General features: G+C 33.9%; 2 protein-coding genes across 9 annotated transcripts in view; one reads left to right on the plus strand and one right to left on the minus strand.

Annotated features, from left to right (window-relative positions):
• Positions 1-7,926, plus strand: part of hyd (E3 ubiquitin-protein ligase hyd) — a 48,412-nt gene extending 40,486 nt beyond the window's left edge. For 7 of the 8 annotated variants that reach the window (XM_074170992.1, XM_074170994.1, XM_074170996.1 and 4 more), the window contains exons 32-36: positions 3,005-3,212; positions 3,270-3,476; positions 3,564-3,711; positions 4,682-4,912; positions 7,553-7,926. In XM_074170992.1, coding sequence (XP_074027093.1) covers positions 3,005-3,212; positions 3,270-3,476; positions 3,564-3,711; positions 4,682-4,912; positions 7,553-7,765 — 1,007 coding nt within the window. In that variant the 3' untranslated portion in view covers positions 7,766-7,926. The remainder of the gene's footprint in view (positions 1-3,004; positions 3,213-3,269; positions 3,477-3,563; positions 3,712-4,681; positions 4,913-7,552) is intronic. The other variant, XM_074170998.1, reaches the window with a different exon arrangement.
• Positions 7,847-15,340, minus strand: Hao (Hydroxyacid oxidase). Its single transcript, XM_023169636.2, has 7 exons — positions 15,095-15,340; positions 14,205-14,356; positions 12,845-12,965; positions 12,222-12,356; positions 10,824-11,088; positions 10,401-10,629; positions 7,847-8,177 (listed from the first exon to the last, which is right to left on the minus strand). The coding sequence occupies exons 1-7, from the start codon at positions 15,226-15,228 to the stop codon at positions 8,110-8,112; spliced, it is 1,104 nt and encodes a 367-aa protein (XP_023025404.2). The 5' UTR covers positions 15,229-15,340; the 3' UTR covers positions 7,847-8,109.
• Positions 15,341-19,526: the final 4,186 nt, after the last annotated feature.

Genomic DNA, 19,526 nt, shown 5'->3' on the forward strand with positions numbered 1-19,526 from the left:
TAATAAGTGTTTAAGCGTCATATAATTATATTTCTACACCGTTCTCAAACTACTCAAAAAATGGTAGACATGGTCGGGCCTTCCACGTCGAAAAAGGTACAACGGTCGGAGTCTCGGTCAGTAAGAGAAAAACAAATTGTACTGCGAGTATTTCACTGTCTTGAAAGAGATCATCAGCCACCAAAAGATGACTTTGTGCATATGTGCTGTAATTCTATGTGTGTACCTCCGAATAACCAAACGGGCATTTCTACATCATTAAGTTCCACAATTACAAAAGATAAATTAGTTGATATGTGCTCTGATTATACCGGTGTACCAAAATCATCGATTTACAAAATACTAAGAGAAGCAGAAATTCATGGGGACATACAAACTCCAAAAACTAGTAGCGGACAAAAAAAAATCACAGTTGATGAAGAAGCCAAAACCAGTATACGCAGAACTATTCACAGTTTCTTTTTCAGAAATGAGCTGCCCACACTACAAACAGTTCTGGAAGCACTTAGCGATCATGAATTGGTCCCAAAAATGGGTAAAGAAACTTTTAGGAAACTTGTACACGAAATGAAATTTACGTATGGAAAAGTTGACAGGAAAAGCATTCTCATTGAACGTCAAGAAATAATAGCATGGAGAAGAAACTATCTAAGAAAAATTGACAAATTTCGGAAGCTCAAAAAAAAATTGTACTTCATGGACGAGACAAGGGTTAACCAAGAACATACGGTCCAAAAAGTATGGTAGGATGGTAATATAACAAGTGCATGACAAGCCTTTATTGAAGGTTTGTCAGTTGGGTTAAAACAGCCATCTGGAAAAGGTAGTCGTCTGATAGTTACGCATATAGGAAGCGACAGTGGATTTTTACCAAATGGTGAATTAATATTTAAATCTAAGAAAACAGGCGACTATCATGAAGAGATGAATGCGGAGGTGTTTGAAAAATGGTTTGAAGGCATCATTTAACTTGTGGAACCTGGGTCTGTCATCGTCATGGACAATGCCCCATACCATAGTCGACATTTAGAACCATTACCGAAACAGTCATGGAAAAAAGCAGCAATTCAAGAATGGTTGATTAATAAGAACATCCAATATAACAAAGATAGTTTAAAGGCAGAACTACTTCAGCTAACAAAATTACACACAGACAAATATAAAAAATTCGCAGTGGATGAAATGGCGTTAAGTCGTGGAATTAGAGTTTTAAGGTTACCACCATACCACTGCGAATTAAACCCAATAGAATTAATCTGGGCGCAAGTAAAAGTATATGTGGCACGAGAAAACAGAACATTTAAATAAGTGGACGTGCAACATCACCTACAAGAAGCTATTCGAACTGTTTCTGCAGAAGACTGGAAGAAATGCATGCAGCATGTTTTAAAAGAGGAGCAAAAAATGTGGGACGTAGACAACCGTATCGAACACAATATTGAACCAATCATAATTCACTTTGATGATAGCTGTAGCAACAGTGACGAATCTGAGGTTGAAGATTAGACGAAAATTTGTACATTTACATTTATATTATATTCTATTATCAAAAATTTGTAATTTGTATTTTCTAGTACCCCTGACGATGAGTTTAAGTTACTCGAAAGCTTGAGAATAGTTATAAAGAGTTCACTTATCAATTGCTGCAACCCAATAGTGAAAAAAAGTTTATATATATATATATATATATATATATATATATATATATATATATATATATATATATATATTGTGTTTTTTATTAATATTGTTAATTTATTGGGTACCTACTATAATTACCACGATTATTACTCCGTTTTCATAAGGCCCACCTAATAACTACAACGATTAGGTAAATTACGATATTGCAAAGTTTTAATGAAATAAATAAAAAATGTGTATGAATATTATAACTAATTGTACTAAGAATTTTTCTTTCATTCTTAACCCTCTCAAAAATTAATAAGCACGCCCCCGATTTGCTGTCAACTGGTCTTACTTCTACTCTTAATCATTATTGGTTTTAGTATAGTTCAAAAATTGAATTTCATAAATAAATTCCACGAAACTTTTGACAGTTCAAACTTTTCACTTTATAATTTTCTTTTTACTCCCTGCATTCAATTACTCTCCCACTAAGGACCACTATAGAATTGATAAGAGATTCAATTCTCTCAGTTTGTATCAATCGTTTATTTAGCACCAAAAAGCTAATTACAGCCGCTCAGTTTATAAAATTTATAACTTGAGCTAATACAATCCATAGCTAAAGCTAAATCAATAGTTAAATATCAATTAAACGATATTTGTTTCTTTTTGTTGGTTTTTCTTTAATGTGATCTAACCTAACAATCTATAGATATGTATGTATATTTTATTTTCCTTTAAATGTACTTTCAAATGTTATTATATTTACATAGTTTAATAATGTTGGAAGATATTTATAAATTTATAATTTTTGTATATTAGGCTTGCCTGCTAAATGAATAATAAACAGTACTGATTGAAATAGAGGTCACTTCAACATATGATATTCTGAAGTGTTTTCGAATGAAGAGTATCTGTATAGAGATCATTCATGTGACATACGGAAATGCTATCCCATGCTCTACTTTTTATCACTTACTTTCAACATTTTTATTTCCTGAAAGTCGAGTATAGCGGTTCAGCCTTAAAACTGATATGTATTGACTGAGCCAATAACTATAACGTGAATTTCTCCGCGCATAGTAAATTCTATTTTCGGTTTTCAACCTCTCCAGTATTTCTGCCGAGGAATGCTTTCATTCTCCACTCTGAAGTCTTGATGGAAAAAATATTGTTCTACGGCTGACAGATTTGAGTGTGTTCCTATCAAAATAATGAGTTGGCAAGTTTAAACAACTGTTTTTACAGTATCAATAAAACTTTCTTCGTTACTAATTCATTCGCATTTCAGAAGTAGATTTGGTTTAGGTATTGGGTTGGTGTAATTTCAATTTATTTATTTTTTTTGTTTTTTTTTTCCTCATTTATTGAATTTTAGACCTAGATGTATTTTCATTGACCGATCGTGGGCTAACAAGAAAGAGTAGCGGAAGGACAAATGGTGATAATTCTGTTACAGAGGAGTCATTGCAAGATGAGGAGGATCTAGCACCTCTTTTTTATTGCCCCGGCAAAAGGGGTTTTTATGCACCGAGACAAGGGAAAGCCACTTTCGAAAGGCTAAACGCTTTCAGAAATGTTGGAAGGTGAGTCATCGAGACGATGCCATCTTTTGATAGGTTTAATGATTTGTTCAATTTTAGGTTGTTGGGGTTGTGTCTCTTACAAAACGAGCTCTGCCCTATATTCTTGACGAGGCATGTGCTCAAGTCGATTTTAGGAAGACCAATCAAGTTCCATGATTTGGCATTTTTCGATCCAGTTGTTTATGAATCTCTCAGGCAGTTGGTGGTTGATGCGGAAACTAAGGATAGCAACAGCTTGTTCTCAGCACTTGACTTGAATTTCACGTAAGTCAACGCAGAGTGGATATCTAGTTAATTTCTGGTAGGAAAATCACTTAGAAAAATTATTAATATCTGTTGTTTTTTTTACAGTATTGATCTTTGCCCTGAAGAAGGCGCTGGAACAGTTGAAATAATGCCTGGTGGAAAGGATACAGAAGTTACTTTCAGCAATGTTTATGATTACGTAAGGAAATATGCTAAATATAGGATGTTGAAAGTTCAGGAAAAAGCTATTGATGTAAGTATAGTTTTTTTTGTAATAATGTAAAATTGAATGTTAAATTCATTTGTTTCTGAATGACAATAAATCAATCGTAATTTTAATTGAAGCAAAAGTGATATGGATAATTATTGGCCCCGTTTCCGTCCTTTCTATATTTTCAATAATTACTGAAAAGGTTTATCTTTCTATTGGACAAATAGAAGCAAATTATGTATAGGATATAATTCAATAATAATAATGTAGATCTAGTAAAGATCATATTATATCCAGTTATATATACAGTTATTTCAATATTTATATTGGAAACTGTATCGATTATACACAAAAATAGGGAGAACTATGAATCTACAGCTACAGCTCACAAGGCGGTCTAATGAACTGAATCTACCAATTCCAAAAACATGTTTGGTTCAAATCTCGTTGATATATACTTGAATCAGGATATACAATAAACTTTCCAATGAAATTAAAAATACTCGATTTGTCATATTCAGAAAGAAATGTACAAAACTATTAAGTGATCAAGCCTATTATGACCTACAAGAATATTTTGACGATGCCCTGTAATTTAGAATGTATGGAAATTGTGATTGTACTGTGTGTGAAAAACATTTTTATTCGTTGTCCTAGTTCTTGTCATGTAACCTTTGAATATGTATGTATATATAAGTTGTATTTTATTTTAATCATTTACATTTCATATTTCATGTTTATAATGATATTTATTTATGACATTGTATTTGTAACAAGAATTTTATTCTTAAACAATGAACATATTATCAATCAATCAAAATGTAACTTAAGTCTAGTGTAAATAAGTTTGAAATGAATATTTTTCAAAGAAATTAGTGGCAAATCTTTCCTAATTTTGTACAAAATACCTAATGATTTTGGCTTTTATTGTTGGCTAATACCTTGTTAAAAATAAATGTGTTAAATTTTGTCTTGCACAGATAAATTGAAATATATTTTTTTTGTCATGTAGAGTATCAGGACAGGAGTTTTTGATGTTCTCCCAGAGAGTTCTTTGGATGGATTGACTGCAGAAGATCTTAGGCTTTTGTTGAATGGTGTAGGTGATATAAATGTTTCAGTCCTAATTTCGTATACTTCTTTCAATGACGAGTCTGGAGAAAATAGCGAGAGGCTCGTTAAATTCAAGAGATGGTTGTGGTCTATTGTTGAAAAGATGACCCACGTTGAGAGACAGGATTTGGTAAGTATATTTATATTGATTATAACTAATAATTGTGGATTCCTGCACCAGTCTTGAGCTTTCTGTCGAAAGTTTTGATAAGTAAGTCATAAGAAGTTGAACACTGATTTTCAGTGGGAACATTCATGTTTACATTTGTAACAAATGTTGATCAATATGAGTTCTCACAACTCAAGATTGGCTCATGAATCCCGTTAAGGAAGAGCTGAAAAAGGATGTTACAATCATGGCCAGTAGATAGGACAAAATAACGTCACCAGTAAGCTAGCTTATGTCAGACAGTATGGCTGAGGTATTCATCAATATTATAGGGTTCTATATTCAGTAGAATCTTATGTGAATTTCCTTTTTGAATTCGCCAAGTTTATTAATTTGTTTGGTGCTGGTGGGGAGTTTGTTGAACATTTTCATGCTTTGATAGAACGGGCTCCTTTCTGTAACAGTTAGTCTATGTTTTGGGTATACATAGTCAAAATTTGTACCATTATATACATTTTGTGGTAGACTATTTTCAAAAAGATGTTTGTTTCTAAAAACGAATAACAATAGTTCCTGTAGATATAGACTTCTTTAAGTGTAGTATTTTAAGACAACTGAATTTGCCTCTACATGATTCTCTTGAGTTTAGATTCAGCATTGTTCTTAAGGCTCTTTTTTTGTACAATAAAAATTTGCTCTGCATTTCTAGTACCTCCATAAAAAATAATCCCATACCTACAAACAGGTTCAAAATTTGAATGAAAGACCATTCGGATTACATCTGTGTCAACATACTGACCAATAACTCTCATTGAATACAACACTGTGTTCAACTTTTGACAAACATTTTGAATATGACTGTTGAAACTCAGTGTGCTTGCTGTCTATGTGCAGTCCTAAGAATTTGCATTCATTTTCTATTTTGAGTGAAATATTCTTCAGCCGAATTTCTTGAAATAAGTCAAATCCTGCATGGTTTATTTTGAACATTACAGTTTTGGTCTTATTGTCATTCAATATAAATTTCAGATGCTTTCTTCAGTTATGGATATCAGACCGGGATAGTCTGCTGCATTGACCAGCAAGTTTGTGTCGTTCGCGTAATTTGTCATTTTGCAATTTTTCCCACAAATCTCCAGGTTATTTAGAAAAATTATGAACATCATTGGGCCAATTATACTACTTTGTGGCACCCCAGTATCAATTGATTTTAAGTCTGATTCAGACAGGAAGAATTCATCCATCTCTAAAATGAAGAATTCACAAATTGTTAGAAGATATTTCTAATAAAAAAAAGTAGATGTTCATTCAAAACCCTTTTGCAATTCATCAACTTTACAGCATGTGTAATATCCTTAACGCCCCATTGTATTGAGTATTTTTCTTGTGGAAATTGTTTTTCTAGATTATATTTTTTTTTCGTAGGGAAAGTTGTCTTGTTCACTTCTTCCTAAATCTTTAGTTTATATTGTTGATAATATTTATCTTCATTTTACAACATTTTTATGTGTTAACATCTAAAAATCTTTTTAGATATAGGATCACATTTAGTGCAATTTTTATAAGTACTTTTCAGGATTTCGTGCCTTTTCATGCCTCTTCGCAATTCTTCGGCTATTTTTAGGCTGAATTAATTACTGCTGTGCTTCAAACTATAGATTATCATTATTGAAATAGATGGGTTTGATTTAAACATATTAAAGAAACATGATAAACTAGTCAACCTTTACTCCATGGCCAGACTGACATTTTTTGTCTTTTTCCAGCAAACTAACAGTATCATCATACCAATATATTTCAATTAGCGTTCTGCCGACACTTGAATTTTCAACAATAATTTCTCTCAAGGCACGTTCATTTTACTTTTTGAACAACTTTCATAGAATATCATTTTATTGAAAAGAATGAAGTTAAGATATAAATTGGTTGTACACAAAACTGACTTATTTTTTACTTTTAATATTCTATTGAAACCTTTATTTTTTAAATTTGTTGTTATTACTTAAATTGAATCCTGTATAATTTGATAATAATAATAATAATCTTTATTTAAAAAAAATGTCAAATATTGTTCACAGACAACATAGATTGAACTGATGAATTCCGTTTGGTTTCTTAGATTAATTTATGCAATTAGGCAATTTATTATACAGCTTAATTGACAGTTTATAGTCAACATATGTATAAGGAGCACAAAATCATTTTTTCTTGTTCCACAAGAATGTTGATGAATATTGTTAAAGAACAGATGTCGATTTTTTTATAGAAACATTAGGCATTCATAAATATAAAGGAATCTGATAGCTCTTTTCTGAAAAACAAATATTTTTTTAGTACTACTATTGCTTACCCAAAATATGATTCCATATCTAGCTCCAGACTCAAAATTGGCAAAGTTTAAAATTTTTACTGGTTCTTTGTTGGGATATTTGTTAACCACTCTTAGTTCATATGAAATTTAGCTCAATTTGTTAGATGCATAATCAATATGTTCATTCCATTTCGAAATCTCATCAATATAAGTTCCTAGAAACTTGGTGTCTTCTCAATATTTTGGGATGAGTTGAATACATAGATTTGAATTACTGTGGATAGGATAAGAACAAATATTGCTCACATCTACATATACACAATCCATACATATTATATTTCTTTTGTCAGGTATATTTCTGGACTGGTTCTCCTGCTCTACCAGCCAGTGAAGACGGATTCCAACCTATGCCGTCAGTGACAATTAGACCAGCAGACGATGCACACCTCCCTACTGCAAATACTTGCATATCCAGACTCTACATACCCCTGTACAGCAGCCGAACTGTTCTGAGACAGAAACTTCTACTTGCCATTAAAACAAAGAACTTTGGATTTGTTTAAAGCCACAATTGTTTGTAGTGTTCCACTACATGATTTCTATACTGCAAATAGGAAAATTTATTTGATGGAAGAAAAATGCAATTGTTTTGAAAATTCATATGTAATAAATATAATTTATTATAAGATTTGTATATAGGTCAAATATAGTGGCACAATATTGACAGCTAATTTTATTCAGAATTATCACCTGCTTCCCCCAAAGTCACCATAAAGTGTCTTCTAAGGAATTTGAACATATAAATTTGAATTGACAAAACTTATATAAATATATCAGTGATACTTTAAATTTCATAAAGTTGGAAACTGTCACTTTCGTTTTAGGAGTGCGATTCCTTAAGTGTTAATTATATTTTGGAGTAGAAGGATTCGTGAACCACCATGTCGGGTTTAATGTCGCTGATCTTGGTACAACCTGAAAAATAAATCCAATATTAATCTCCCAACAGTTTTGCAACTTGCCAAGCAAGACTTGAAAGGTTTTTTTTACTAGTTTAAATTTTATGATTACAATAATAAGCTTTATTGTGAAAAGAGATCTTATTGACAATGCATGTGTGAGAGAGTAAAAATGTATAAATTAATACATATAAATCTGAAATTAAAAAAATATATACAGTGTGGACATGACTAGTCTCCCTTCTAACTTTTGTACAGGACGAGATATCAGGGTGGGACACAATTTACGTAAAAAAATATTTTCAGTTCTTTTTGATAAGAAGGGCGAAATGTTTATGATAATTACAAAATCTTCACCAAACTACAGTTTCAGTGAAACGCGTATTGAAAATAGGCTATATATTGTGAAGATTTTGTAACTATTATCATGAATGGTATTGATTTTTATCAAGTAACAGGTCAGTGTATTCAAAAGTAAGATAATAGTGTTGCATCACTTGTCGTCGAAAGAGCGCTACCATATGAAAAGGAAAGTCTTATAATACCTCGTTTTTCAAATGAAAAGAGGGGTTCTTGTCTGATACCTCGTTTGTTGAGTATTGTAATTACCCAACCTTTTTTTTTGGAAATTGGATGTGTCGTTTCCAAGAAGTTGGCATTTTTGTATTGATTTCAAAAATCCAAGTACAAATGAATGATTTCAAAAAAAATATTCAAAACTCGCTCCACTTCATTCCAATCAATGTTCAAAATGTAAACCTTTCCCTCCATAACAATAATGAGGTATTGACAAATTCATTCAGGTGTCACAAAAACATTAGGAGGTATCAAATCAGGTGATCTAGTGGCCTCTTCTTAGAGATTACTTCGGCCTGTTCACCGGTTTAATGATACTAGAATTTATTCGTCAATCAAAGATTATACAAGGCATCATACTTGCACACATGTATTAGTCTTATCAGAACAGTAAAAAAAAAGAAGATAATCTACAAATGAATTGTTAGGATGGTGTATAGTCACAAACAAAAAAAATATACATACTCTAATCAATATTATGGGAGTTTTTTCCCAACACCTAATCGCTATTTTTAACACCTCGACACGTGTTTCGATCACCAATTGGTCATCTTCAAGAGGAAGATTAAACTAGAAACTAACGCTATATAGATATACCCTACAGGTGTACCACCCATAAGGTATACCACCCTAAATTAATTTTTAAATTTTGCCTTATCTACCACCCATACAGGTATATCACCCTAAATTAATTTTACAATTTTGCCTTATCTATTATTTGACAATATATGTTTGAATGTTATAGCTGTATATAAAACAATTTTCAGCTATATAAAAATTAATTTCACAATATTGCCTATCTAAATTCATTTTTGCAATGTGTCCTTATGTAGTAATCAGTAAACCCGAAAATATTATTTTAATAAGCTATATAGTATGCTATTTGGTATAGGTCCGTCATCGTCATATCAAATAGCATACTATATAGCTTGTTAAAATAATATTGTTGGGTTTACTGATTACTACATAAGGACACATTGCAAAAATAAATTTAGATAGGCAATATTATGAAACTAATGTTTATATAGCTGAAAATTGTTTTATATACAGCTATAACATTTGAACATATATTGTAAAATAATAGGTCAGGCAAAATTGTAAAATTGATTCAGGGTGGTATACCTGTATGGGTGGTACACCTGTAGGGTATATCTATATAGCATAAATAGTGTTAGCTTCGCGATAGTTTCTAGTTTAATCTTCCTCTTGAAGATGATCACTTGGTGATCGAAACACGTATCGAGGTGTTAAGAATAGCGATTTGGTGTTGTGAAAAAACTCCATTACTACACCAAAGGTTCCAAACAGTGCATCATAAATACCATAATCAGTCTCACAATAGTAAGGTATCAAGAAATATAAAATTCCTCAATATTATAAAATACTTTTTCAAAGAAGAACATTTTTCAATTCATTTTAGATTCACATCTATTATATCTCTTATTTTATTGAAGCATTTTTGATACCAAAAGCTTCGGTGAATTTTCACAGACTGATGAACTTGCATAGGAATTTTGAATACAATTTTTCTTTGACAGAACATTAAAACGTATATGTACTTTATCTCCTGAAGATTCGAACTTGATTGGTGAAAAGTGCTTCAAGGAGTGTTATGGGAATAGTATTTGCTTTGGAATATGGAGTTGCTAATTTTCTATAGTACCTGACAGTCCTAAGGCAATATCAAATTCGGTCTTGAGGATATTCATAACTTTTTTCACACCCTCTTCACCACTGTGAGCCAATCCCCACAAAGCAGGACGGCCAACGAAAACCATTTTAGCACCTAGGCCTAGTGCCTTGAAGACATCAGTTCCATCTGTGATACCTCCATCCATGTAAACCTCAACTCTGTCTCCAACAGCTTTAACGATTTCAGGCAGAGCTTCCACCTGCAATTGAACATTTATTCATGAAGATACACGGGACATCTAAATAGATTGAATAAATAACTCCCTTGAAACTAAAATATTTGATTTTCATTTAATCTGTATTTGAATATGATCCTATGGGGTAACCATTTTTCTAACTATAGTAAATAAACATTATCGAATAATACTCTGTATACAATAAAAAAATAAAATACCGATGCTGGTGTTCCGTCAACTTGTCTAGCCCCATGATTAGACACCAGTATGGCAGCCACTCCTGCTTCTGCTCCAAGTAAGGCATCTTCTGCTGTTAAAATTCCTTTGAGTACAATTGGGAGTCTTGTTATACTTTTCAACCAATGTATGTCTCTCCATTCTAAGGTAGGATCGAATAAGGACATTGAATATGTGTTGAGACCCGAACCTTCTTCACTTTTTCTATTTATGTCTGTGGATTTTCCACCTTGGAAGTTGGCCAAACTTAAAAATACGAAAGTATTATAACAAAAAAATGGATTATAGTAACTTCAGTGACAAATGATTTCTCTGTGAACTTTCGAATCGACACATACAGGAAAACTTTCTGGGAACTGTGTCGATAGATATTGTAAAAAGTATAAGTATCAGCATTGTGAAACTTTCCTAGTATGGAAATGATGAGTATAATTCAGCTGAAATAATTTCGTGTACGGAACACTCCCGATTATACACGAAATAGGCACGAACTTTGTTATTTTACATTATATGCTTGTAGGTTATCCAATAATATTGTTGTAAATCATGCCCGAAAGGAAATAACGCCGGCCGCCACTGGTAACCACAAACCAAACGTGACGTAGCTAAGAGCGCGAGAATGCCCAATGTTCCCTGCCGCTCGAGAAGCAGTGAGAGTCATGCTACCGATGTCGATGGAACTTTGGTAAAAATTCTACGATGTTCTATTACGATACTTAAGCGCTGGCGGCGGGCGTATCGAGACAGTCAAGTGAACGTTACAGTGCGGTACACGAAGTGATTTAGTAAGGCCATAGACATTCAAATAATAGTTGAAGTGTTTGTTGTATTTGAAGTGAAATAAAGTTAAGTTTGATTATTTACTGTAGTCAATTATTGGTCAACCCACGGAGAAAAACGAAACAATATGTTTATTCTTTTTGGACAATATAATGAAATTTCGACAAGAGCCAGTGATGCACTCAAGCGCTTAGTATTAACTCAAAGTCCCTAGTTGAACAAAGTCAAGAAATTGATTTCATAACTGTTCTTTTTATATTTTGCTGTGCAAAATAATAATGAAGATTTTGAATTACGCAATGGTTTGACCTATGTTACTATTATATATACTTATAGATAATTAGGAAAATATATAGTAATGACAACTCCACAAGGGATAATAAATTATATTTCTGAATGAAAACTGATTTGATTTGTATCGTATAGAGAGCATAATACTCAACATTTAGGTCAGACGTAAAACCATTTCGCATACACCAATTTCACTGTATTTCATAGATAAAAGTTGAAGTTCAGTATTGGGTTATCATTCATCTTTTCAAGAGTGATGATCTTATTCTATAACCTTGTTTTTGATAAAATAAAACGCGATATTTTACCTCAAGTGGGGTGGCAAAGAAAATTTGTTCTTGACATCTGCTAACCGAATTCCAAACACAGGTGCATCTACTGTAAGGACCAAAGCTTTGAATCCAGCTCTTTCGGCTCTCTCAACCAATTGTTTTGTAACTTCTCTGCAAAATAAGAAGAGTTAGGATCCACAGAATTTGCAAAGTTACACTGTTTTCAGTGAAAAATTTTTAGAAATTCAAAATTGTTTTCGTTTATAGTCTCGATTTTAGTATGGAATTCTCAATTCTATTTTTCCCGGGAACCTGCATTCATCTGTATGAAGTAAAATTGAACTTCCAACTTGATATTCATATTTCTTAAATAGCTAATAAAATTATAGATTCAGTTTGAGATTGAAATTGATTCTTCACGTTGAAGATTTGTCAAAAAAAAAGTATTTATGGGTAATTCAGTACCGCAGAAGAATTATTCCTCTGGAAGAGCAACTCTTATATATGGGTAATTAAAGAAATATTCTAAATGGGAAATGGAACATTCCACCAAAGAAAATGTATTGCAATTTAATCCATTCTCGGGAAACCGAAATAAACGAGAACAATTTCCAGAAACTATCTTGATATATTTTGAATATTGAACACTTCTAGTATACCTGTCTTTATAAATATACAGTTGGTACCACTTTATAGCATGTGGGGCTGCTTGAGCTACTTCCTCAATGCTAGAGTTGGAAAGAGTACTCAAAGTAAAAATCGTCCCTAGAGCCTGTGCAGCTGTAAAAAAATATGCTGGTATGGGTAAATACAATAATTTGTAGTCGTAGCTAGAGAAGTTTACAAATAAAACACTTGATTCGAACTTTATAATATTCTGTACGCTGATTTTGATGACCTTGGAATGCCGATTTTTTTTTCAAACGTTACTTTGCGAAAGGATTTTTTATGCCATTTTCAAAAATTATTTATCGAAGAAACAGTTATATGTTGCGTACTTTAATAAACATATAAGGGGGGGATCGTGGTTTCTCTATCTGTAAAGTAGGGAGGGTCACTTAGGCCACATGTGACCCATTGTACATCCTCCCGAGGAGTTATCCTCCTAGGTCATCGTCCATCCTAACCTTTCTAGGAAAGGGACCGGTCACTAGGAGACATATCCTTTATATTGGCAGGTGTAGGACAAGACTTGCCGAACACACACTCTCTTTGGCAACCTAGAGGTGTCTCACGGTAGCCTCCGCAAAGGTTTTGGAAGGTGCAGTGACATTACTGTCGTTGCGCGGCTATTTCAACCTTCTTGGGGTTCCCTCCGTGGAGGTGCACAAGTGGGGGAGCTTTCCTGCAGGGGCAGCCGGTTCTTTGCCTTTATTCATGGCAGGGAACCGCCAACAGCAAGTGCCCTTGCTGTTGGAGGTGGAGTTGTAGGGTGCACTTATAGTTGCTGCCATTCCTATCTCTTTCGCTCTATTTCTCCTTTTGGCCTCGGCGTCGCAAATGCGCTTATGCCTTGGCCTTTGATTTACATCACGAAGTGATCTGCTATGTCCATCCTCATTCCAAGCGGCAGATTGGGGTGGACATTTCTGTTCATCCCCAGTCACCGCCTTAGATTGAGGTGAGCACTTCTATCCAGCCTCGGGATTGGTTTTTGTTGTTTCTGTCTTAGTGCTTGTTTCATTCATGTGTGTTTCCACGAGTAGCAAGGAAAGAGTTGGTCACCTCTGGCAGAGCCCCGTATTACCAGAGGTAGGCTGATTACAGTGAGGTTTCGACCAGTTCACCAAGGGGATCGTTCGTGACCATCTGTCACCCTGCGGCCATTCAGCTGTCGGCACGATTCCTTACACCCTAGCCTGGGTAGGCTGGTCCAAAGTGGCATGTTTTGCAAAGGCTTTTGGGGAATTTTAGTTCCAGGAAAAGTGGATTATTTTTATGTCATTTTCAAAAATTATTTATTTAAAAAACCAGTTATATGCTGCCTACTTGAAATAATATATAATTGTATATTTTTACCTTGGACATTGGCACACTCTCCATCTGGATGGGCCATCCTTTGCATAGCAGTAGGAGATATTCCTATAGGCATAGAAATTCTTTCTCCTAAGACGGTTGTCGATAAGTCTCTGTGTTCTACATTCCTTAAGAATCTCGGTCTGATTTTGTACCTGTGGAAAAATAGATGGAGAATTCCGATAAATTAAAACAACACATCTAAAGTTGGAGAAGAATGGTCATAGTAGCCTAAAATAGGTCATATATTTTTTTCTCAATCATTGTTGAATTATATTTTCGAAAAATTATTGCCGGCTTTTATCGCCTGTATCTGAGGTGATAACCCATATATTAAATTTAAACGAGGGGCCCAAAATGATCAATACCATAATGAAGGAACCTAAAATGAGTCAGCTTAACGGCAAAGCTAGCAGAATCCACATAATTTTTTAAAACCACGCTTATAAAGTACATTCTAACTGCTCTTGGGCTCATATTTCGATCCTTTTTTATTATATAGAGGCTTAATTTTAATAAACGGATATCAAGCATAAATGCGTTGTATTTGGGCTCTGGTTGTCAACCAGTTGCCTAGCTTGTAGTAAAAACTGCCTGGGTCGGCTTCAGCTTAAGTGCAAGGGGTGCGGTGCACCCGGAGGTCGCATGTAACGCATCGCATGCAGCGGCGCCTGCCCATATAAAAACCAAGTGGTCTCTATCGGAGTTCTCAACTCTATTACACACGTATAAAAGTAGTAGTTAGTTATAGACCGTAATTATAGACATTAATTGTTTCGTGGGACAATAAACCGAATTGAATTGTAACTAATGATCTATAATGTGAATTGATTAAATGAAATTTATAAGGGACGGTGATTCATATTAGTTTTTATAAACTGTGCATTAAATACCTGGAAAATGCTTCCCTATTCTGCTTGAGTGTTAATTGTTGACCAGCTCCGCTTCTGTAGTAGTCCAGGGTATTTCTTGGTAACACTCTGTATGCATGCTCTTCAAACTCCTTGATGCTGACTAGGTTGGACATTTTCAGGACTGGTGAAACTGCTCTCTCCTTCACACTCGTCTGTAGAATGTTATTTCTCACAAGCGTTTGTTAATGATCTTCAATAATCAAGTACCCTTGTAGGTCACGTTATTACTGAACTGTTGATAAGATAAACTTCTTCACATCATCACAGCAATAAATGTTATGATCGGTAATCTGTGTAATGGCAAATTACATCACAAGTATATTGATTTATGCATAACAAAGTCAGACCATTTGAAAAATTCAACCGGGGGATGCACACATTCTTAGGGTATCGGTTCAATGATGGATCCATAACACATTCAGATATCTAAATCTTAAAAAAACAGTTTATGAGCACTCTGTAAACTTCTTTTTCAGATATTCTTATCGCTATGGTGATATAATAAAAACAAGTAGGTATTGTTACTCAAATGTCGACAATCAAAGTTATAAGTGAGGAATTCATGCTATTGTTTGTTTGAGTCTTTTACAGTATGGCGCAGTCGGTAGGATCAAATTGAATGTCTTCGCCTCTGATTTTCAAATTAAATTTTGTTTTATGATAACATTTCGTTATGTCAGCTAAACTCCTTACATAAATATTTGTATTGAAATATGGTAAATTCAATATTTTCACAACTCTTTCGTTAATGAGATCAATATCAGATCCAGTGTCATAAATAATGTTCAATTGATGGCCATTGAATGACAAAGTTTTTATATTATCCTGATTTTCTGAACTTGAAGAAGAAAAAATGGTGTATGATTCGAAATTTTTACTAGTACTCAACACCCAATGTTACTCAAAAACCATACAAACCCGTTAATTCATTCAGATAGCCTTCCACTAATGTCAACATAATAACAATAAGTCGCCAAGCTGGCATTTAATTTCCTAAAAACGCCAACTTGGTTGGTGAAACGCCTGCCGAGAAGTGTTGCAGTTCTGGATTGTGGGAAAAGTGCTTGTTTTGGATTCATTCTATGCCAGATGTTCGAGTTCTATTTTTCCATAATATACTTACGAGTATCCCCATATTCGGATTAGAATTTCAACGACAAATCATCTTCATAAGACTTTATGTAAATGAAGGATCCGCTCGATAAGTGATGTAACTCTTGTTTTGAACAAATATAAAAAAAGGATATTCATCACCAAATCTGCCACTTTCCTCCCTTTCATTTTTTATTATTTGCTTGATAACTGATAACAAATAACAATAACAGATGATGCGGTGTTATGAAGTCTCTTGGATAAGTCAGTGAATGTATTGAATGTCTTGAATTATCTTCAATGAACTGCTTCAAGCGCTTCTTGAATATTATTTTGGTTGCAAGTTTTAATTTTTCTGGGATATTGTAAATTTTGGTGCTAGAGGTAGAGAAACGATCTGTGTGGTGGTTTTTGTTATGAATGAAACAGTAAAATGGGTTCTTTTCATTTCATCTTTATTTGCCTCAAGAAAATTTTACATTTTATAGACACATCCAAACCTTAACCCAAATAACTAAAGATAGATGATAGAATAATGTGTAGTCCTGGGATTATAATCGAGGTTGACAATGATTGTGATAAGGGATATTGAAGAATAAAAAAAACATATGATCTACATACAAGATAAAATACATTTAAGGGATGACTAAATATGAATATATAAAATGTATGAATTATATATAAAACGTAAATGCATAAAATATATGAAATATGATGTATAAAATGTAAAAAAATATATAATGTATAGAATGTCAAATGAATGAAATATAGATAATATATGGATATATACCGTAACAATAAAATGGGAAGTTATATTCAATCACTGTGATTATCCATGAACAATTGCCGATTTTCAGCGATCAACTGAGTAAATTCTTGGAAGTTGTAAATACAGTTACTAGATAAAATAAATTTCAATTTGGATTTGAATATTTTTGGAGGTAAATCTCGAAATTGAGATGGTAAGTTGTTATAGCCTTGTTTTTGGTTCAACTATTCTGGTTTTGAACCTATTATCATATTCATGTATCTCTTCGAGTTTCATAGCATCCAATATTATTTTTAATATATATATTAGCTAGCCTCCCAATTTGACTTTTGTAATACATCTTATGGCAGACTTTTGTAAAATTAGTAGTTTAACTATGTATGTTTGAGCTGCATTACTCCAAGATAAAGTAGCATACTGAAGGTGTAAGTGGAATAGGCAGTATTAATCGTGTTCTATACTCTTTGCAAAAGTTTGCACCAAAAAAACACCGGGTATAATGTAACAGGAAACCTCATAAAGGCTGTTGGTGACATTTTATCACATCCACTAAGTAAGTATTTTAATGAATAGAAGCTTTTATGAATGCCCCGAACAATTGAAGTTCCCAATGGTAGTTCCACTCTACAATCAAAAGGGGAGTAGAAGGGTGGCCAAAAATTGAAGCGCAGCAGCAGTACAGTGTTATAGTAAAAATAAACCTACAAAAACTAAAATCAATAATAACAACAGCGAATAAACTAAACACAATATCAATTTCCGACCGTTTATTATAACTAGTCCGATGACCGTGGTACCGTCGAATCCTTCGATACTACAGCACTGAACGCGTTGGATGAGCATCTCATCCTAAGACCGGTTGAAGGTTCCCGGCAACTCGGGAGGATCACGTGGTAAGAGAGCTTAGTGGTTGTATTATTCTACTGTGACAGTGTCACATTGGCATACCATTCGGTGCGGAAGAGTTTCTAGGTTTTCTTTGAGCAATAATTTAAATATTGAATAGAACATAATGGAATCGAAAAATAAGGGACATCCAACCAGAAGGATCGACTTCACCAGTACACCGATAAGTGACATCTTCGGGGGGCAACTAAAGTCGAGCATTCATCGCAACGGGGACCACATTACTGAGAATATCTAGTCTTTCCTCACCCTGCCACTCAACATTGAGAAAGTGAAGACTGTCAGAGAAGCGCTCCAAGGTCTCCAAGAACAGTTTAGAGGGGCTGACTTGGTCGAAAACAAACGAGAAGGTCGAAGCGTGGGAGCAATTTATGCTCTGCAAACTTCCCGTTATCCTCATTTTGCATCTGAAGTTTTTCGAATACAGCCACGACCGTTGTACGAAGATTATCAAAGCTTTGGATCTTGAATTCGTCTCGAAGATTGATTCCTCATTGGTATCGTCGGAAACACAGTCTCCAACAGAGAAGCGATACAAGCTATTCGGCGTCGTTTACCAAGAAGGCAAAAATGCCAACATTGGACACTACGTGACCGATGCCTTCCACGTCGGCACTGCTGGATAAGGTACGATGATTCTTCGATCAAGACCGTGCAGGAAGAATACGTACTGAAACCACAGGGAACGCTAGTTCCTTAATTATTTGCTTTTCTACAGGAAAAGCGATTTGATCCGATATAAATAACTCCCCCCTAGGGGGATGAGGTTGTTGCTTTTTCGTAGAGTTCAGCGTCTGGAATCTTACGGAATTTCTCTTTTGAATTTTTATCCAATTTGATTTTTTGTTGGTTTTAATGAATTTTTTATTCTTTCATTTTGTTGTACCTAATGCTTTCTATTGGCAAAATATATGAATATTTTTATAATGTTAGACTCAGTAATTATCTCGAAAAGTTAGATATTTTATATAGCTCATGGTACCTATGTGTTCAGAGCGAAAAAATCTAACAGTTGGTCTGAAAAGTTCATAGACAAAATGTTTTTTTGATAAAATTTGATTTTATTATTCAACATAGTTGTCTTCGATGGCGATACAACGATTATAGCGGTCATATAATTTTTCGATACCATTTTTATAGTACGATTTATCTTCAGCCTCATCCCAAAATACTGATACCATAACCTTACCAGCCTACTGTTGCGTTCTTACACGCTTTGGAGTCGGTTCACCATATGCACTTCACACAGATGACAACGGTGTGAAATGATAGAACTATCATCCATTGTCACATATTGACGCATAAATTCGAGTTTTATATGGTGGAACAGTTTCAAACACTGCTCTAAAACATCAATTAGATATGTCTAACACGTTTCTTTGATATCTTTATCTCGATCAACTTCACTTTGAGGTGTTGTAAAATTAATTTGTTTTTTCCAATGTTTTCGTAGGTAACAGCCTCTTTGGAGACTGGAGCATCGAACTCGGTGCTCATTTCAACTTGTTTAAACTTATCAAACCACTTCATAACGGTTGATTTCCGTGGTGCAAAGTTTATCAAGGCAAGCCTTGACTTCAACACTTCTATCTCACAAACTAATAATCCGACAGCAATGAAATTTATACACGTGTATTTCGAAGG

The sequence above is a fragment of the Leptinotarsa decemlineata genome, unplaced genomic scaffold (genome assembly GCF_025532065.1).
Source record: "Leptinotarsa decemlineata unplaced genomic scaffold, Ldec_3_MD MMD2_tig00000008_RagTag_RagTag, whole genome shotgun sequence".
In the NCBI taxonomy this organism is placed as follows: Eukaryota; Metazoa; Arthropoda; class Insecta; order Coleoptera; family Chrysomelidae; genus Leptinotarsa; species Leptinotarsa decemlineata.